The following is a 22,745-nucleotide window of genomic DNA, read 5'->3' as shown; positions in this document are numbered from 1 at the left end:
CAAGGGGCATTGTGGGGTCAATAAACCCCATTTTGTCCAACATTCATGTCGGTATGGCTTTGAAGCAGCTCAACAATTCCAAATCTCTCTCTCTCTCTCTGTCTGATTTCTATTTTTGATTCTTAATTTGTTCGTATATGTCCTCCTATGTTTACTATATACTACAGTGTAATTTTAGTTTGATACTTACGTATGAGTGGGATAACAATGTGATTTTAGTTGCCATAGGCATGCAAACAAATTTGACAGTACTGTCAGTCATTAGGCTTTCATTACACCAACATAAAATTTATATCCATAAACTCATTTTCTAACACCCTATAGAATTATGAGTTAGATTATGGGACTTACCTGTTGGTATCACCGTGGACTATATATACTACTATTTCTTTGTCCATATGAACAAAATAATAATCCACAGCTCATACATGTATATAGTACAATTAATAATGATAATTTTATAAGCGCTTAATTAGTATTTTATAACATTTAATAAATCATTATATGACCAATTTGTGACGAGGATACACACACATATATATAACACACGCATTATTATCTCCTATAAAATATTTTGATTAATATACTTTCACTAAAATATTAATATCAATAGGCTAGCTATTAATTAGTTGTGCTAAAGAACTTTAATATTACCATTTACGTATTAATTCTTAACAATCTATCAAAATCGCGCTCCTTTCTGTTTTCTGGATGACATGTGAATTAGGGAGCGAACATGGAGGACAAAGCGCGTGTAGGATTGGTCTACAGTACAGGTAACCAAAATAAATAAGTAATATACACAATTAAAGTCATGCCCACAAGTAGAGAGATAATAACAATAATAATAATAATAATAATAATAAATGCATACAAATATGTGGGCAGTATATCTATCACTCGGGTCAAAAGTGACATGGGACTATGCTGACGTGCCATTCCTTAAGAGCCATAACTGCTATATATACATTGCTGCATTGGCAACCTGACATATCGCTCAGTATCTCGCAACCAAACTCATATTACAATACCCACTCGCTCTCTCTCCCCCTCCCTCTCTCTCTTTTCCATCTCTCTCCCTCGAGTTTCCGTTTGCTACTTGATTAGTTCTTCTTCTTCAATCGTCAATTCCGTCCATCGTTTGAGGGTTTTCGCAGGATTTGAATCACATCAAATCATTAACTATTATACATTATATTTATTAATTACAGTAGAAAATGAAGCTGCTGTCGAGGAAAGCTGCGTGCAACACTCACGGCCAGGACTCGTCCTACTTCCTGGGATGGCAGGAGTACGAGAAAAATCCATATGATGAAAGTCACAATCCCACAGGAATCATTCAGATGGGCCTAGCTGAGAATCAGGTAACTAATTAGCTCCATACACGGCAAGGCAATGCCTTCTCTTCTGCACCACCATATATGCATGTGACTCTTGCCTAACATGTATAATATATATCCTTGCCATTTTCAACCAATAATATATACGTATAATATAATATAAACTCATCTTCTTGCCTTGCAGCTCTCCTTTGATCTTCTCGAATCATGGCTAGCCAGCAATCCCGACGCGGCCGGGTTCAAGCGAGATGGGCAGACCATTTTCAGAGAGCTGGCCCTTTTCCAGGATTATCACGGCCTCCCTGACTTCAAAAAGGTGAGCGTGGAATTGCTAGAAGACATTAAGCAGTATGCTTAAACAATAAATAATTAATATTGTTATCACGTTAGAGTTAGTACTGAGCAATACATATACAGGCATTGGTGGAATTCATGTCAGAAATTAGGGGCAACAAAGTGAGCTTCGATCCCAAAAAGCTTGTTCTCACCGCCGGTGCAACTTCGGCCAACGAGACCCTCATGTTTTGCCTCGCCGACCCCGGCGAAGCTTTCCTCCTTCCCACTCCATACTATCCCGGGTATGTTCAATTTTCAAGCTTCAATTCTACGTCATTCAGTTCCTTAAATAAGAGTGTTTTCCTGATTATATTATTCCACACTATTCTATGCAGATTTGATAGAGATCTCAAGTGGCGAACCGGCGTTGAGATTGTGCCGATAAAGTGCACTAGCTCAAACGGTTTCCGAATCACTGAATCTGCTCTGGAAGAAGCCTATCAAGCCGCCGGGAAACGCAACCTCAAAGTTAAGGGCGTCTTGGTCACCAACCCATCAAACCCTCTCGGCACGACGTTGAACAGGCACGAGCTCAACCTCCTGCTCAGCTTCGTCACCGAAAAGGGCATTCATCTCATCAGCGACGAGATTTATTCCGGCACAGTTTTTAGCTCCCCAGGCTTTATAAGCGTCATGGAGATTCTAATGGACAAGAAGTACTCCATGAATACTGAAGTCTGGAAGCGAGTTCACATCGTGTATAGCCTTTCCAAAGATCTGGCTCTTCCTGGTTTTCGAGTTGGTGCCATATATTCCAACGACGATGTGGTCGTAGAGGCTGCCACTAAAATGTCGAGTTTTGGGCTGGTTTCTTCACAGACCCAGTATCTTCTCTCGGCAATGCTCTCCGACAAGAAGTTCAGGAAAAACTACATTTCCGAGAATCAGAAGAGGCTCCGGCATCGGCAAGAGATGCTGATATCTGGGCTTGAAAGCGCCGGAATTAGCTGCCTTAAGAGCAATGCCGGTTTGTTCTGTTGGGTAGATATGAGACACCTCTTGAGCTCCGAAACTTTCGACGCGGAGATGGAGCTCTGGAAGAAGATTGTTTACGATGTCGGCTTGAACATATCGCCTGGCTCGTCTTGCCACTGCGACGAACCGGGTTGGTTCCGGGTTTGCTTCGCGAACATGTCCGCGGCGACTCTGAATCTCGCAATACAAAGGATAAAACTTTTTGTTCAGTCCTCCACCGCCGCCGGCGACAAACAAAACCAAAGCTATCACCAATCACTCAAAAACTCGAGAAGAAAATCACTCACCAAGTGGGTTTTTCGATTATCGTTCGATGGCCGCGAGCCTGATGAACGATAATCCAGTGTGAACATATTATCGATACGGATCTTTCTTTTTCTTTTCTTTTTTTTTTTTTCTCAATATTGAAATGTTGAGTTCGTTTTCTTTCTTCTTTTTGGATCAAAAAATTTAATTAATGTAGAGAGCGCACTCGGTCCATGTGGATTAGAAGTGGCTTCCCCTTTATTTGTCAACCTTTTGGGTTCTTCCAAGACACCGTCTTGAATTGTTCAAACCATTAAACACATCATATGATTATGATTTGGTTTGTTTGGAATTAATTAGCTAACTTGTAACTGACGCGTGTACGTACGCGCGTCTCCATCCAATGCAAGTAACGACGTACGTAGATGGTGTTAATTATATGTAAATATTAATTAACTATACACATAATCGTTAATGATTATATACTTCACGATAATGTAAACTGAATTAATTAATTGTTTGGCAATATATAGTGTGATCACTGATCTCTCTAATGGTAGCGGCGGGATTAGCGGCCAGAGACGGTGACGCATGGTGCCGACCGACGTTGGCCGGTTTATTGTAAATTTAATTAGTGTGCAGACTTGTTGACGCCCTTTAAGCCGTATAAGTAGGACGTATATATAATAATCTCATCGGATGATGAGTCAAAAGACATCCTTGCGTTGCTATAATTAATTAATTCAGCTCATGTGCTGATTTTCTGATAATTTCTTTTTTAGTTTAAGTAACACAAAGTCAGCTGAGAAAACCCTAACTTCTCAAATTTTCAGTGGTCAAAATATTATAGATTAAGTAAATGTCAAACAGCTTACGTAGAGTTTGCTTCAAGTAATCATCAACTTCAGCGCTTAATTCTCAACTAATTAATGTCTTCACTCACTTGCTTAATTAATATATATATATATATATTCATCTCAATCTCATTAATAGGTTTACGCGGTTTGGTTAGCTGCGCAAATGAAGACTAGTAACCAGGTTTGTCCCAACTCTCAAGGGCCATTAATTTAGTGATCCCTCCAAAAAGTATAATAATTTAATTATTATTGGATTTGAAGATTTAATTAACTAACCCAATATGTTCATTCAAGTCAAGGCCCTTACCCTCTCCCTAGCTAGCTATAAGGTTACAGAATTCAACATTTTTTTCCAAGATTAAGAAATTAGAAACCAGCTTAATTAGTTAGACACTTGTCCACTAGAGGCAACTTGGAATGTTAACGTTTTTGATTTGGATGGTGCAGTGGTTGGCGATTTTGATGGTGACGGAGATGGCAACGTACGAAAGAATGGTCCAACAAATCATGAGTCATTCTCTCTTTTTTGTCCTAAAAGGTGAATTGCTCACCTCGGACGTCCCACACTCGGTTCGACAGAATATCAGGGGATTAATCATGATAATTCAATCGGGCACAATAGTTATAGTAGTGCTCACTAGATACAAGGAGTCCCTCATTTTGAGAGATTACTCCAACACTGTCGCTGGCGAGAGTCGATTCTTGATCCTTGTCCCAAATTTCATTTGGAGACACTTTGTGCCCCTAGATGAGTTGCCCATGCAGGCGTCAGTCTCTCTTTCTTATTAGCGCAACAAATCGACTACCGATTCATCAAGAGAGAATTATTGATTAATTCAGTCTAAATGTTTTAATTAATATTACTTGTACAATCATAATTTTTTTTTTTTATGAGAATCATAATTATCTAGATTTGTTAAACATTCCTAGCAGCAGAATGTTTACTTGATCGAGAGAATCGCTAAGTAGGTACGATTGCAGCTTGCTAGCTAGGTCCTGTCCCTTTTAATTCCTTTTCTTTTCTTTTTACAAAGTAGAATATTTGAATAAAAGCTTTACAAACCAAAACCCTTTAAAGCTATTCGATCTGGCTGTAAACCAAATAATATGCAAAAGGACAAGAAATATAATTAAATATATATATATATATATATAGATTCAGTCCCTAATGCAAAGCTATATGAAATAAATCAGCAGTGCATGCAAACAACCTTAAATAGTCTCTTAACACATCAACATTCTAACAAAAAAAATTAATAAAAAATTACGTTTAACAATATTAAACACCTGATATGATAGACTCATATATTTCATCGAGAAATCTCGAAAAAGAGATTAATAAGAAGTAACGTTAGAGAATCAGATACGTTTATCAATCAGATAAGGAGTTCTAAATAACTTTAAATTCCTAAAAGAAAGTTATTCTAAATAACTTTAAATTCTTAAAAAGAGAAAAAAAATGCCCACTCACAACCATTGCACTTTCTATGAGTAGACCATGGCTATAAAAGTGACCTCATGAGTAGAAAATTTTATGGTCACAAAAAAAAAGTAATTGGCCATAGGTAGAATAATAATATTTGATATAAATATATTATGCCCATGCAAAATATGCATGTGTTATATACTAAAATTCATGGGTACGAACATTATACTTTTCTCTAATTTATTTTGTTGATAAATAAAGATATATTATTAAATAAGATAAATATCCCACACAAAATACATAAACTTTGTGAGAGGGCTTATTCTCCTACTTGATGAGCTCAAACAAAACAATACACAATATATTGCACAACAAATAAGAAAGCATAACAGAGCATAAAGCCAATGTCGACGAGCTCTATCCAAATCCTAACAATCTCCTTTTGAAATGCTAGCCGTTCCCCAAACACCAATTGAAAGCATTACTATGAGATTGATTGCAAGTTAAGAGTGTACCTTACCCATGCATATTGAAGGACAAGTGTAGAAGCATAAGAGAAATAGGAAGCAAAACCATTACCCAATATGACATATTTTCAATAAATTAAAGCTTGGATATCGAAATACCAAACCAAAACCATAGCTTCAGATATACCCCATCATCATAACCATTAAGTATTAAAAGATCCAACTCCCCATCTTCTACCATAGCAGCCACACACAACACGTTATATATAGTAGCAAAACTAAAGAGAAAGATTAACAGGGCTCCAATGCTTTAAAGGTGCGAAGAAAAGGCAATAAGCTATGAGATGCCATAGGAAAAAGTAAAATCAAGAGCTTAAACCAATATGAAAATCTCAAAATTACAATATGAAATAAATTATGTTCCAAACAAATTGTGCTATTCAAAACCTTCATATTTCTCTCCAATGAGATAGACCGCATCCCAGTATGAGATTCCATGTTCGTTGTTTGTAATAATGGTTGAGAGAAGGCAAACGTCTGTAGATATATGCTCAAACCCCGTGGATGGAGCACACAGGTTAGATCCATTCACGCCAACATCATAGCTAGTCGCTATCTTGTTTCTTATGATAAGATCTATGATATGAAGATTTGGAACAGGAGCATAATATGGAGCAAGACCGTAAGCTAGAATAGAGGGAATGCATCTTCCTCGATCTTGATTTGGATTTTGCAATTAACTTGGTTACAATATATATGCGCAAAAAATTGGATTCCAATCCATTCACATCCTGCAGGTAAATGCAACTGTGCCCAAGGCTCCTATCAATTTAGTCAAGGAGAAAGGGAAAGTAGTTGATTATTGCAACAATTGACAAAACCATCCACACAAGCCTATGATTAGATAGATTTTTTAGAATACCCACCTATATTTCTAACTATATCAAAATCCTGTTTAGGATTATGTTCTGCCATTTTTTCTAACTTTCCATAAGAGCTGACATTGTCACACATACTAATGCTTTGATGGTTGGATTTAGAACATAATGAGTTCCATTGGATTCTCCAATGTATAAATAGCTCCCCAACTGCCCACATGTTAGAGGAAGGTTCCATGGTAAACACAAACTACTATCACCTGCCCTTTTCCTAACTTGGATAAAATCCCTTGTACCTTCTTTCTCAACGAGGTAACTAACAGTGGCTATCATGGTTGGCACTACATTTATCAACTTCATTGCAGATCCTTTGCACCCCAAGGTGAAGGATATGTGATGAAGTTGAAAAATTCACTACCAACCATGATACCATTAGTCACCTCGATGAGAAGAAGATAGAAGGGATTTTGTACAAGTTAGTAAAAGAGCAGGTGACAATAGTGTGTGTTTGACATGGAACCTTCCCTACTTCTGTAGAGTTTAATTGTCTAACATGTGGGCAGTTGGGGAGAATCTGATGAAGCTTATCCATGTTATAAATCCAACTATCTAAGCAGTGCACCAGTGTGTGGCGATGTCATCCCTTATACAAAGTTAGAAATAATGGTATAGCACAATCCTAAATAGGATCCTGATTCAATTAGAAAAATAGGTGGATTTTGCAACATACCTAATCACAGGGCTTCTGCTGATGTGGTCAGAATGATCAACTCCTTTCCCTTTCTCCTCAATTGTTAGCAACAATGAATTTGTAAAATCTTTAACTATGTTCTCTAGATTTGAATAGATTGAAATGTAATTTTTTACTTATATATAATAAGCGTAGCTAATATAAAAATTCTAATTAGGATCGAGGATTGAAAGGAATGGAATTGCAAAATTTGGGTTAAAGCCAATGGTTCGAATATGCAATAGAACAGGGTAATTGAAGGTTGAGAAATCAAATAGAGTGAAGGAGACTTTTTGCGGAGGATCGATAAAATAGATTCAAAGAGGGGCAAATGGAGATAAGAACAAATGGGTGAAGAAATGATTGAACTTCTAAGAAATAAGGATGAGAAAAGATTATGAGAGGGGTGAATCAAGGGCCAAAAAAGGGAAAGATAGTAAGATAGCAAAATCAATTACGAAAATTGACTAATTGAGGACTACGAAAAATAAAGAACTTGATTATAAGGGAAAAGATAACGATAGAAGAGTAAAGAACAAGAGAAATGAAAAGTGATGGTGATAGGTAAAGATTAGATTAATAAAAGGACAAGTTAGAGCAGTGGACGGTGGATGCTGAATAAGACATTTTACTTTCTAGCGAAAACTCTAAATATAAAAAAGGGTGTCAATAAGACAAGAGTATCTTTGTTCATCTTCTATCTTTAATTTTTTTTTTTTGTCCCATTTGCACAACATACACACGTGTATTGATAGTTAATATATAATATATAATTAAAATAAAAATATTTTATGAAATGGGTTTTTTATATTTATTTTTAATTATACTATCATTACCATTATTGATATCAAGAAAACAAGGGAATAGTAATTTAGGCACAAGGCCAAGCCCATGAGGGGAGATCTACCATATTGAGCTCTGACCAACACTCATAAAGAGCAGTGACAAGGCTAGCACAAATAATAAGCCTAACAAACAAATTAATCTAACATTAAACAATTAATTAAATCTACGACATATAAATTTTGGAAGAGCCTCTCTCCCTAGGTTTTCCTAGGAAGAGGACTTTGTTTTGTGGCTGGCCATCGGCAGCTCGTGTACACCAAACAACAATAATGGTGAACAGTGGCCAATAAAACAGAGTGACGTTGATTAGAAATTTCATATTTGTTTTAAATTTATATTTTTTAATTAATTAAAATTATTATATTATCTGCATCAAAATATAAAATACTCTCTATAAATTGGTCATTTTCGTAACAAATCTGAGTAAACCATAAAAATATAGTAGTTAGCTCTTTTTTGGGGGGGGGCGGAACTGCTTGGTTTACTTAAATTATAGGAATTCATAAATTTTAAGAATTTATTTATTAATATGTTGTTGAAGTATTTGGATAAAGAGATTATTTTAATAAAGATAATTTCGACATGTAATAATCGTATATTTTGAGATAATTTATAAATTAGAAAAAATAAATTATATAATACTAGTTTATAGAAGAACTTATAAGTTAAGTAGTTTATAAGCTTTTTAAATTGAAAAAATTTAAACCCCTTTATGGCAACCAGAAAGAAAATCACTGAGGCTTGAATTTAATTTCACCAATTCAATCAAATTAAAAGGAAAAATTATGTATTTGAGAGGCCCTTAACTTTCCCTAAGAATTCAATACAAAATTTTTCTTACCTCCTACAAATTTCTCTGTCCTCTACCTATTCTTTTCCTCCTCCTTTAACTGAATTCGATTTCACATCTGCTGGGTTGTTACACAACCTAGCAATTTTCCCACTCTACCCATACATACATGGCTAGCTATTATGCTAGTTAGCTAATTTACCCACCTGCCCCTGCACCTTGAACCTTTTTTGATACGTCTAGTGAATCGGGGGCCCATCATTACTTCTGCCCCCCCCCCCCAACTTTCACCTTGTTTTCAAGGTGAAAAAATGAAAATTGCTACTGGATCAAGTGGCAAGCCTCCCAAGTAACTTCTAATGGGGGTAGTCCCTTCCATTATATGGGCACCTTTAATCCCCATAAGTTCTTCTCAATTCCTGACCGAACTCCAAGCACTGCCTCCGATTCCACCAATATCTCAAGATCTTCATTTAGTTGTCTAGAAATCTCCACATTACCTTCCAATGCTCCTCTTGCCTCCCATAGTTGGGACATGTGAAATACAAGATAGATTGGGCTTACAAGTTACTAGACCTACTCTATTCTCAATTTCAAATAGACCATAATATCAAGCATCCAACTTTTCATTTGCACAGGCAACCAATGATTTCTGTCAAGATGGCTTTAATTTCAAATAAACCAAGTCTCTTTTTTTGTACTTCACCTCCATTCTTTTCAGTTCTGCTCCTTTATTCATCAATGCTTGTGCTCTCGTCAGTTGTGCCTTCAATTCCTTAAGGATTAAATCTTTCTCAATCAGTTGCTGGTCCACCATTGAAACAAGGGTAGTTCCCTTCTCAAACCTTAATAAATGTGGTGGTTCTTGCCCATACATTATTTAAAATAGAGTCACCTAGGCAACAGTGTGATAGGAGGTATTATACTATAATTCAGCCCAAGGTAGCCATATGTACCATGCCTTCAGTTTTGAGGAAGCAAAATAGCGTAGGTAGGTTTCTAAAGTTTGGTTAAGTACCTCAGTTTGCCTATCCATTTGAGGGTGATAGGTTTTGCTTCTGTTGAGTTTGGTACCTTGTAGTCGGAACATCTCCTCCCAAAATTTGCTCATGAAAATTGTCTTTATCCGATACAATAGACCTTAGCATTCCATGAAGCCTCACCACTTCCTTAATAAAAATTCATGCCACCTCCGCAGCTGTAAACTGGTGTTTAAGACCTATGAAATGCCTGTACTTACTAAGTCTATCTACCACCACCAAAATCAAATCCATCTTTCCATACTTTGGCAATCCCTTAATGAAGTCCATAGTAATGTCATCCCAAATTTGGTTTAGGATAGGAAGGGATTGCAAGAGTCTCGCCGGTGCTAAGGCCATATATTTATTTTGTTGGCAAACTAAGCAATCATTTACATACCAATATATATCCCTCTTCATTCCCTTGTAAAGGAGAAGGTTGTCCACCAATTGGAAATTAGGGTGTAAAGTAGGATCAGCTTGGAGCTCCTGGATAATTCATTGCAATCTTTCATCTACCTTTACCTCACTTGCTAACTTATCCATTTGGACCACTTTAGGCACTATTAAAGCCATTATTGTTGCTGGGTGGCAGATTTGTGACAGCCCATCAGTAGCTTTATTCTCCAATCCCAACCTATATTGTATCTCAAATTAGAATCCCATCAATTTCACCATCCATTTCAAGAATTCCGGACTCATCACCCATTGTTTCATCAAGTATTTGAGACTCATTTGATCTGTTCAAACCACAAACTTCTTGCCTAACAAGTAGTGTCTCCATTTTTGCACAACAAACACTATGCCCATCAGTTCCCTCTCATAAACAAATTTTTTCCTCCCTAACTGACTAAAAGCATGACTGAAATAAGCAATAGGGCTTTGCTTTTGCATTAATACAACTCTTATACCTTGTCTCAAGGCATTAGTCTTAATGACGAAGGGTTTCCCAAAATCCGGCAAGACTAAAACAGGTAGGGATACCATTTTAGCCTTAAGTTGCTAGAAGGTCTGCTCGGCTGCCACATCCCAAAAGAATTCATTCTTCCTTAATCTCTCCATTATAGGCCTTGCTAACTTGCCATAATCCTTCACAAAGCATCTAAAATACCTCGTGAGGCTAAGAAACTACCTCAATTCCTTTACCGTTGTAGGAGTAGGTCACTCTAACATAGCTTGTACCTTATGATGTTTTGCATTTGATATAATTTTGATGATGAAAAACAATTGTATTTTGATGATGAAATAAAGTTATGAGATTTCAATGTTAAAGAATTTTATGATTCAAAATATTCTTTTTCATATTATCATTTATCGTTTCACTTTTTATAAAAAGAATAGTCGACTATGTGTTTATGTTCTGTTGACTATGTCTGTGAATAGTCGACTATGTGGTTTAGTGTTGTTGACTATGTCTGAAAATAATTGACTATGTTGATTTGATCTGTCGACTATTTAAGGCTTCTGTCGACTATTTTTGCATCTGTCGACTATTTTTGTTCATAAAATTCAAAATCCTCTTCATATTTTTGCATCTGTCGACTATGTTTTTGTGTCTGTCGACTATGGAAAATTTGTGTTATAAGATAGTCGACTATGCCTTCTTGTCTGTCGACTATGTCTTGTTTTACTTGTAAAAATAGTCGACTATGCATTTTTTTCTGTCGACTATATCTTTTGCAGAAAGCTTCCAACGGCTAGTTTTTCAAACTCCAACGATCTCAAACGGCTACATTTCTCTTCAATCTCTTGGGAAGCTTATAAATACAAGCCATGGATGATCAAGAAAAGACTAATAATGGATGAAAAGGAAATGAGTTGAGCTTACATCGTATACACATTTGTATTTATATTGTCTGTGCTTTAATTTTCTCTCTTTAAGGCTTTGATTTTAACTTGTATTATTTCATTCAAATCTTGTATCATTTTTGAGAGATATTGTAACTAAGAGATTCATCTCTTAGATCCTCTCCAATTGTACACTTCTTGTATTTCCTAACTTGTGTAGCTAGAGGGCCTACTTGGTTTAAGTAGGAGATTGTATTTCCTAGCTTATGTAGCTAGAGGGCCTACTTGTATAAGTATGAGATTTTAGTGAATTGGTTCAAAATCCTTAGTGGGAGCTAAGGTAGTGGATTAGGCTTGGTTTAAGCCGAACCACTATAAATCCTTTGTGTCATTTGTTCTTGTTGCTTTACATTTGTCATTTCATATGTTCTATGTTTTAAATCACTAAAACCTCAATTGGATCAAAAAGTTTTCAAGTTCTATCAAGAATTTTAAAATATCCAATTCACCCCCTCTCTTGGTGTGTGCCATAGCACCTCCCGTTCCAACACCTTACTTCGATCGGCTGAAACCCCATGATAAGATATAATATGGCCTAAATATTCAATTTCCAACTGTTTAAACACACACTTCTTATTGGCAAAGAGCTGGTTGTCCGCTAGTACCTTTAAGACACAATGTAAATGTTGTGTGTGTTGTTCAAAGTCCCTACTATACACCAATATGTCACCGAAGAATACTAACACAAAACGCCAAAAATATTCTCTGAAAACGTCATTCATCAATGACTGGAAGGTGGCTGGCGCATTCGTGAGCCCGAATGGCATTACTAGGAACTCGTAATGCCTTTCATGAGTATTGAAAGCGGTCTTGGGAACATCCTCAGACTTGACTCTAATTTGATGGTAACTAGATTTCAAATCGAGCTTGGAGAAGACCTTGACACCATGCAACTCATCAAATAACTCCTTTATCATGGGAATGAAAAATTTGTCTGATATAATGGCCTTGTTCAAGGCCCTATAGTCCACATAAAAATGCCACCCTCCATTATTCTTTTTTACCAACAACACTAGACTCGAAAATGGGTTGGAATTAGGCTGTATAATTCCAGCAGCCAACATTTTCCCCACCAACTTCTCAATTTCATTTTTTTGCAAATAAGGGTATTGGTAGGGCCTTACACTAATTGGTGTGGTTCCCAGAACCAAATTTATAGCATGGATCCTTTCTCCTGCAAGGTGGTAGCCCCTTCGACATAGAGAAAACCCTCTCAAACTTGGCTTACACCCTCCTTAGCATATCTGGAGCTTCCTTTTTGAGCTTCTTTGATCTCTGCTTCCATGGTTCTCAATTCTAACAACATTATTTCCTTAGTTTCCTTAAAGGCCTTCACCATCGCCTTCAAAGACACCAAGGTCTTACTCAAGCTAAGGTCCCCTTGCAATGTTATTGCTATGCTTCCTATCTAAATTTCATTGTGAGGGACTTCCAATCCACATTCATTTTTTCAACGACTGCTGGCCACTTCATTCCCAAAATCACATCTAAGGGTAAAAAAATCCTCTACAATTTGCATATTTTGGAGATTAAGCTTCACTCATTGGCAAATTTCGACCCCTTGCACTTCCATTACAGTTCCCATAATTACCCCATATCTTGTTGTTTCCTCTCTTGGTAAACCAAACTATTGCACCAGCTCGATTGCTATAAAATTATGAGTTGTCCCTCCATCAATAAGCATCACTATCAGCTACAATTTATGTCTCCTTTGAGCTTCATAGTTTGTGGTGTAGTCAATCCAACTACATAATTTATTGAGAACTCAATGACCTCCCCTCCTTGCCCTAGCTCTCCTTCTGCCTCTTTTGATATTTCTCCCTCAGCTACCGCTTCTCCTCTATTTTTTCATCATATGTCATCATCACTTGTAGCTCTTTATTTTTGCACTTGTGGCCTATATTATACTTCTCATCACATCGAAAACATAAGCCCTTATCCCTTTTTTCCTTCCACTCAACCTCGCTAAGCCGTTTGGAGGGCGAGCTACTCCCTTCTCCCATTGACCTGTGGTCAATATGGGTCGTCAGTTTGGGGGATTGTTGTGAGTGTGGCAGAATTCCCCCTTGGTAAGTCGAAATTGGGTTTGGCATGGCTTGTCCCCTGTTCGAACCTGATCTAATCGCGCCTCCCCAAACCACCTAATTCCACTTCTCTATACATTGAGTTAAATCCATCATATCTACTCCAAACCCCTCGGCCTCAACACCCTCAACTCAGCCTTGATATCAAGTTTTAAACCATTTATGAAATGCCCTTCTAAAATGGCTTCCAACAGGTTTTCAAAGGGCAATGCCAATGTCTCGAAGCATTGGCAGTACTCTATGACAATTCCCTTTTGCCAGAGGGCTAGAAATCGCGCTTCAATGGAGCCTTCTTGGGTGGGTCGGAAACGCCTCCTCAATAGGAACTTGAAGTCCTTCCAAGTCCTCACCCTTCGTCACTTTTCCTTCCATTGGAACCACGAAAGTGCAACACCCTCCAAACACAGTGCTACAGTATCCATCTTTTCCTCGTCAGTCAATATCTATTCACTGCATAGTATTTTTTAGCTCAGAATTTCCAGCCGTCCAATTCTTCGCCTTCGAAGAGGGGCATCTCCAATCGACGTCCTCGGTTCTTTGGCTACCAACCCCTATTGAACCCACTTGCTTCAGCTCATCGTATTCTTATTTCCAGCATCGCATCGGAATCCTGAATGAATTTCGAAGGCTAGTCTCCCAACTTTTCCTTGTTCTTTAGCTCCTATTCCTACTCTTCCCACCTCATTCTCATCCATGCAAACTGCTCCAGCAAGTTTGCGACATTCTTCTCCACCGATTGAACCTCACCCCTCATGGCATCAACTCCTCGTTGCATGCTTTCCATCCTCCCTTCCAATTCACCCACTCGGTCCGTCAAGTTCACCATCAAGATCGATGATGCTCTAATACCAAATTGATGGAAACTAGAAAGAAAATCACTGAGGCTTGAATTCAATTTCACCAACTTCAATCGAATTACAAAGAAAAATTAGACATTCGAGTGGCCCTTAACTCTCCCTAAAAACTCAATACAAAATTTTTCTTACCCCTTTCAAATTTCTCTCCCCTCTACATATTCTCTTCCTCCTCCTCTAACCAAATTTGGTTTCGCACTTGCTGGGTTGTTACATAACCCATCGATTTTCTCACTCTACCCTTACGCACATGGTTGACTGTTATGCTAACCAGTCAATTTACCCTCTTGCCCCTATCCCTTGGACCTTCTTTGATACGTCCAGTAAACTAGGGCCTATCATCCCTCTCTTGAAGAGCCTATAAATTTCTTTGGCCAAAATTTAAGTTAAGCCAAACATCCTCTTCATGTATATAATTAGGTTAATATGTTAGAACTGTACTATTTTCGTTTGCTCTTTTATTTCCATCCTCAATATTCTGTAAAGTCTTTGGCTAAATAATTACTTCCTAAACTTAATGCTTACGTAAAAACGAAATATGTTAGAAAGATGATTAAATAATTTTTTCTCTGACCCCAAAATTGCACATATATATCTTAATAACTCCAACCAATATATTATTCGTTGATGCATGGTGACCATGATTTGTGGCTAATAAACTTTGAATTATATTAGTCCTGATCAGTGCAGGAAAGTAGTTTGGCAACTAATTAATATATATTATTAGTTGAGAAGATATTTTACTAATCAAATTAAAGAAACCACGCGGAGTGGGGGAATTTTGGTCGATTCCCACTCCTTTTGACTCTCTGGCTGTGCCCTCAAAACTCATATATATATATATATATATATTGATATAATAATTAATTAGTTAATTAGTTAAAGCCCAGATTCTCGATCGATGTGTAATCGGTTTCAAGCAACACTAATAATAACCAATTAGTCTAACAGATTCACATTGGTCTTCTCTTCTTTTCGTTTGAATAAAAATAGAATTAAGATTCGCATTGATCCCTATTAATTAATTCTATAAATCCGCAATATTCAACTCACACGTTACCACTTACCATGTTAATCTCTGAAATCCATTCCCTCCCTCGAGTATGTGAGATTCTGGGCGGTTAATTATTTATGTCATTGCCCAACTTGAAGTTTATGCTTATATATATATGTATAATATTAGGTAGCTAGCCGCTGTTTTGTAAATACTGTGGAAGGGCGTTTCCCTAGCTGGCTCCCTTTATTTATTTCTTTTAATTTGCTAAAATATATTAAATAAATAAAAACAAAATGCAAGAAATTAATTAAGATTTAAGTAAGAGAGACAAAGAATTGCAAGGAAGTAGCCTTTTCACCAACTTTACAACTTTTTATGGGTGAAAGAACAGGCCAACAATGACTCGCTAAAGCAAACTTAAGGTCAATAAACAGCTAATACATTTGGCCTTGCACGGAGACATGGAAAACAAATGCAGACAAGAGTGCCATTGATTTTTCGAGTTGTTTCTTGACAAAGATCCGGCACATCAACATCACAGTTAGACAGTGATCAACACTTTCCATTCTCAACTTTGCAAGTGGTCGTGAAGGGCCAACGGATTAAAAGGATAATGCATTATCTGAACTACGTACTAATCAACATGCATGCACGATCAGGCATATATATATATATTAACAAAATTAATTCAGTACTCAGTCGATATAATTAAATTTGTTTGGCTAAGGAAATTATATATGTGCGTGATGGGTTTTATCAAGCAATCAATATTTTTGACAAGTGATCAGTAATGGATCTCATCCTCACGTGGGTTTCACATGAGTGTATCCATGGTGCTGGCACATGCTGGGGGAACATAGAACACCTGCACAATGCGTTGAAAACGCGTGAATATTGAGTGTTAGGGTTTCTGGTTGTGTTTAATTGGAGGAACAACCTGGTATGCCCCTTCTTAGATGATGCTTGCGGTGACGAGGACAAGGGCTGGCCAAGTGAACATGGCACCTTGTCTCACATTCAAAGCCGACCCACTTCCCATCCCCTGAAATTTGGTATATCAACTGGGTCCCCTAGCTAGTTAAATTCTCATTGGAATTCTCTTTCTTAATTTTATAAGTTGCTGCTTAATTTTGGATGGAAAGATTTTAAATTTTATCATTTTAAGTACGTGCATTTTAAATTCTGTCATTTGAACCACCTGATCTAATGCAAGTACTTAGAATTTTGAATCCAAGAATACTTCCAATAATTATGTAACTAAATCCTGCACGAATTTAGAATTTCACTCGAAGAGTTAAATAGAGAAGAATCCAAAATAAATTGCTCTGTCGATCGTCGAAATGCAGAGAGTTTGCACTTAAATAATAATTGAGCAAATTAAGAATTTTTTGTCTATTTTCAGGGACAATCATGGAGGAGAAAGACACATATATATCAACCACACGGGTCCCTACTCATGCATTAACTTTCCAATCTAAAAGCCATATTCTCGGGGTTAAAGTTGCTGATCATGAACAATTAGCTAGATAAAAAGACGTGCATGGTTTTTGAGGGCTTTATTTCATTTTTATCGCTCAAGCTTGAGCTTTGGGCTATATATATATATATATGTTGATTGACCGTTGGTAGCAATTGCAAGTCCGTCCCAACGGTGTTGGGTTGGGTTGGTTTGGTTTGGGTCCCTGTCAACAATATTAGTGCCTTTACCTGCGAAATTTCGTCGATATATGTCTACTATACGGCAGTCCCTTTCAATGTGGATTCAGACTTGAGACGAGTCCAAGCCAAAACAAAATTTCCAAGTTACAATTTTCAGACACCAGACGCACAAGTCATTATCTAGTTGGAGAAATAATATTCTCCACTTAAAATAGGACGTCGTTTGCAGTGAGATGTCCGCTTTGTGATTTTCCTTCCTATGGTGTTACATATATGCATGTGTTAGATTGCCGACCAGAATTAATGGAATTAATCCCGATGTGCAGCAAAAGAAACCAAGCGTGTTTAAATTTAAGGATGATCATTGACGAACTTGAAAATTGGAGGAGGTACGTAGCTAGATAGGGAGAGTGCATGAGACAGAAAGGGGAAAAAATAGTCTAAAATTTGGAGGCGGCTACCTCGATATGCTTAGAAAACGTTTCTCGATCGAGTTTACGAGTCAATTCTAGATTAATTGATACTTAGAGGATGATCATCTACGAGTCACACAACACTATTTGACTTACCATATATAATTATAATATTTAAAGAGAGATTATGCTATCTTTTTTCTAAAAGCAAAACCTATATATGAAGGAATTAATTACTATATATATGTTGCATATTGTTAGCGAATTAACATGAACAAATTAAAGGTGGATGCTCTAAAGTACAGTACAGGATATGTCCAATATTGTTCTCATAGCTTCTTTTAAGACCGCGCACCCTGTAAACCTTTTGTCCAACATCTAGCTTTCTTTATGGTTACCATAGTGGGAGAAATATCCCAGATATCCTGCTTAATTAAGACCCTTCATATTGTCATATATGCAATGCACATATATATACATACGCACACATATATACGAAGATCTCAACTTTCCAAACCAGCGAGCATCTGATTATTAATTGTAAATTAGTTTGGGCATTAAGTGAGGTAGTATCCGCACTTGAATGATTAGTGTTTGTTAAAATGAGTAAGATAAGGTTAAAATATTTTCCAGACTAATATATAAAATGATCAAAATGAAGATAGAAAGAATTCTAAGATTTTTATTACACTGATTGTTAAATTTTTTAAAATATATTGGGAGACATAAAAGTCATTTTTTCTTATCTATAAATTTCAAGATAAATTTATCTAGAAGGAGGAGAGGAGAAATAAATTTATCTAAATAATTTCAAATAAGAAGTTATGTGAATTCTTTTCAATGAATTGTTTAACAAATATAATAAAAAATATTTTTATCTAAAATACTTTTTATATTTTACTTTTTTTTAAGCACATATCTTGATTAATAAACAATGATAATTTTTGAAATCAAATGGCTAACATGCATGACTAATTACACCTACAAGCAAATTAATTGCTTTAAATTTCATTACGCATTTAAAGCATATATATTAAGTTTCCAACCTACAACTTTACTGCTCCCCATTTTGGACTCATAAGCCACTCCAACAACCAACAGGGCTTGGAATTTTAAAAGCTCTCTTTCTCTTTGTTTTACGGGTTTGGAATTGGGCTCAAACTTGGGGGTAAAAGTCAGGCCCTGTAGCCCATATTTTACGGGTTGGAAGTTGGGCTCGCTCGTGTTAGAAAACAATTGGATCAACAACAAAATCCTCTCGTTAATAAAAAATGCCAGCTCTATATTAAGCAACGGGACGCAGTGCAGGTTAATTAGGCTGAACAAATATTTGGGCTCCGGCAGAGTTTGAGAAATATTTTTCATGTTAGTGAGCGTCGATGTCCTCGCATGAACAAAGAATTAATGTTTTGAGTTTAGTTTATTATGAAGTGCTCTGCTTACTTTGAATCCAAAAAGATTTCGACAACTTATAATAATAACAATAATATATATCAGGGCTGATCCGTCGCTTGGCTGTTGTCATGGCTTTGTTGATCTGAATATATGCCGAATTGGTCGTTAATTACAAGATGGGTTGGGTTGGTGAATGTGCCCCTTCTCTCTTGCTCGGATGCTTCAAGTTTTGTCCCTTCACTTTTAGGTTCTTTCTCTTCAGTTTCTTCTTCACGAGGACTATTCTTGCTCTCTTTATTACATGTGTTAATTATATGTCAGCTTGTTCAATATATATAATTATGTACCATTTTTTTGGGTCCATCTCAAGTAGATTGAATTTATTGAATATCCATCAAGAGGGATAAAACTATTTATTTTTAAGGATTTTCTATTATAACTATTTAACTAAAGCCCCTAGCCGACTAATAAGATAGCGCACAGCAGCCATTAATTAGCATGTTGTTAAAGTAAAAAACTTCAACAAGAGAAAAAGTTAAATAATAAATGTCTTAATCCGCGTACATTGTGACGGTTGATATGAAAATTCTTTTTTTCTAATTAATTAATGGATAATGAAGTTTCTACATGCCTTTGACAAAATCAACTAGGCCAGTTTCAAATCGTGTACGTGTTGATCAATCCTAGTAAAGTAATATTAATTAACCTGCAGGCTAAACAAACAAAATTTGGGGCCAAAAGTCGTCGTGGACACCAATCACCTGCTTTTGTTTGTAACAACTACAACCTTTAATCAACTATATATCCTTTTCATGTTTATATATCATTTTTAGTTTTTAATCCATGATAGATAAACTTCAGTACTGCCTCGATCGCTGAAGACCTCCTTTTAATTAATACATACGGGTTAGGGGTCGTGTATCCATACTTATATGGGTATTTTTCTTTGGGTCATTCCCGGAACCTTAATCAAACCCGCTTCACTGAATTTGTCAAATATTACCATATTAAGTAAAAATTGTCATCCGTGAACAGTAAACTGCAGAAATTAATGCGTATAATTTCAAACGAAAGCTTGTACAACCCAAGTTGGCCACATTCAGATATGGTATAAATTTTGTTTATTTTGAATATTGGTCGACAATCTAAAATCTGCTTTTTAGAACTGAATACGCCATGGTGGTTGCATGACAAAGCTCGATCAAATAAATGCTGACAGAGGAAGAGGAAGAAGATGGTTGATTCTTTCAAATTCCCTTGTGACTCAGAAGGCAAGGCATGCATCTTTAGCCAACCACTTTGATGCAACGCCCTGCTGATTCACGTAACTGAAAAAGAAATTTCATGACATGGGAATCAAACCAATGAACAGCTTGCCTAGCCTAGCCTAGCCAACCTGTGACTTCAATTTATGAGTGAATTGACTGGGCAAAGCACGCATCAACAGTTGGGTGCCAATCTGTATCAAACCTGGGCAGGGATTCGAGCTTACGAAGAAATCCATAGATGTTCTTTGAGGAATTAGAAAAATTTTAGGGTATATTGATCAGACATTTATTGATTTTTAAAAATTATCTAGTTAATCGTTTACCTCTTAAAAGTTAGCCGCAACGCTCATGAATTTTGGCCTTTTGAGAGTGTGTTATAACTAATCTTGCAAAGTTTGAACAGTTAAGTAAATTTTAAAAATTTCTACACCAAAAAACTAAAGTTCAAGGAATGTAGTATAGTCTATTTATCCAAAATCTCTCTTTTTCATGGCTTTGTTCTTCCTCTATACTTAGTTCATTGCAAAAACCTTTATGGTGGTGGTGTGGGTATACTCCATATTTCTTGTTAAAAATCAAACCTGTTTACAGACTTAAAAATTCTATCTTTAATCGATCTATAAATTTAGAATGCACAATTTACGAATTATTAAATGCATTTATAATTTATCCAATACACATTCAAAAATAGTAAAGGTTCAAAGGAAACTAATTTGGTTGGAAACTGAAAGGGTAGTAACAATTGGCTATAGTTAGAGATACGAGATCTTGACCTGGGCAAAGACTTGGAAGGCTACCCATAAGAAAACCAATCAAAGACCTAGTCAATGATCATTTCTATAGCTCTGGCTTGTGGGGGGTCCCTCCTTTGTTCTTTCCCCATCTTTGGCGGATATAAGTGCAGAGAATGTGGTGTTTTGACACATTAACAACCTGGCCATTATATTTTTTTCTCTCCGTATATTTATTATTGTTGGTTCTGGCATTATTTCTTTCATCATCCTTTCTCTGGTAATAAATATAAGACTGAGCTATACAATTTGTTGTTCCAATAAATTATGACGAGGTGGGGCGTATGTTTGTTCTCTAATGATCTTTAGTGCCATTCTTATATATATATGCATGAACATTAATAACTTCACAAATTGTTTTTTTACGTAATCGTAGACATCATGAATATAAATTTAGGAAAAAAATATTAAAAATAAACATGATTTAGTCTTAAAAAATTTATAAAAGCACACAATTTGTGCACAAACAAAATTATAAACCTCTTGAATCCTCACAATTCTAGTTAATTGATTATACACACTAAAAGAGTCAAGTTATGAAATTGTGGTACACCCTACAATAATCTAATAACATCATTTAACAAATTATTGTGATGTGTGTAGTTAAATGTTAATAAAAAATTATGAAACTAATTTATAAACAGCAACTTTAATAAGATTTGAGTCTTTTAAACCTATTTATTTATATTCATTACTCATAATCAGATTAATTTTATCTAAAAACTCCATCTCTCTATCGATGTATATAAATATAAGTTGTTGTCCAAAATTCCCTCTCATAATTAAGATTCCCCGCCACACCCAATTTCTCTCTCATCGAGTAACTAGGTTCTGGCCCAAAAAAGTGTGTCAAATCTGTGCAAGCTCAAATTTTTAGTCAGTCGTCCAATCAGGCTGCTTAAGTCAATCTCCAACATGTGAGTCCTTTCTTCAAGCTTTTCGGCGAGTGTCTTCTTTAGCATTAATTAGTGGGTCTCGGCGTCTCGCAGCTTCAACCTCAACCTTAAGCAACAATACAGTGGTAGCTGGTGTCAGTGCCTCGACCTTTTTTTATCACCTTAACGCATATTATTTTTAGGTGGAATATGCAAATATATAATTTTATAATAAAAACAATTTTGAATTTTCACATATATTTTTTTTTGTTCTAATTTTATTTATATTAAAGTAGCTATTAGACGGTGTTAGTGTGCGATCTTATAATTTCTAATTTAGTTATAATGAAAAATGTTGGGAAAAGACGAAGCTTAACCCTTCTCAACCCTTTAAAATAAGCAGACCGATTTCATACACAAATCATTCGACAAAGAATAAAAAACATATGCAGAAAAGTAAAACAAATCAAAGCAAAGAACACAAGCGATTTTACCGTGATTTACTCGTTAATGAGGGCTACATCCACGTTGAGCTCCGACAACGAGAACTCGCTATACTATCAGGACAAAATCGATTACAGCCTCAAGATACACAGACTCACTCTCAAATCTCAGTGTACGAAACAACTCTCAACTCAAATCGACCCCATA

The 22,745-nt window shown here is 36.2% G+C and overlaps 1 protein-coding gene across 1 annotated transcript; it reads left to right on the top strand.

Moving 5' to 3' along the window:
* Positions 1-1,007: 1,007 nt before the first annotated feature.
* LOC127804287 (1-aminocyclopropane-1-carboxylate synthase 3-like) lies at positions 1,008-3,267 on the top strand. Its single transcript, XM_052341132.1, has 4 exons — positions 1,008-1,364; positions 1,525-1,656; positions 1,758-1,918; positions 2,012-3,267. The coding sequence occupies exons 1-4, from the start codon at positions 1,218-1,220 to the stop codon at positions 2,988-2,990; spliced, it is 1,419 nt and encodes a 472-aa protein (XP_052197092.1). The 5' UTR covers positions 1,008-1,217; the 3' UTR covers positions 2,991-3,267.
* The last annotated feature ends 19,478 nt before the right edge of the window (positions 3,268-22,745 follow it).

Source organism: Diospyros lotus, chromosome 6, assembly GCF_014633365.1.
Source record: "Diospyros lotus cultivar Yz01 chromosome 6, ASM1463336v1, whole genome shotgun sequence".
Lineage (NCBI taxonomy): Eukaryota > Viridiplantae > Streptophyta > Magnoliopsida > Ericales > Ebenaceae > Diospyros > Diospyros lotus.
Note: the sequence above shows the minus strand (reverse complement) of the source record. Positions and strands in the feature narration are given on the sequence as shown.

Coding starts and splice junctions, on each gene's coding strand:
- LOC127804287 (XM_052341132.1), top strand. CDS start 1,218: ATGAAGCTGCTGTCGAGGAAAGCTGCGTGCAACACTCACGGCCAGGAC. Junction 1,365..1,524: donor TGGGCCTAGCTGAGAATCAG/GTAACTAATTAG, acceptor CTTGCCTTGCAG/CTCTCCTTTGATCTTCTCGA. Junction 1,919..2,011: donor CCCACTCCATACTATCCCGG/GTATGTTCAATT, acceptor TATTCTATGCAG/ATTTGATAGAGATCTCAAGT.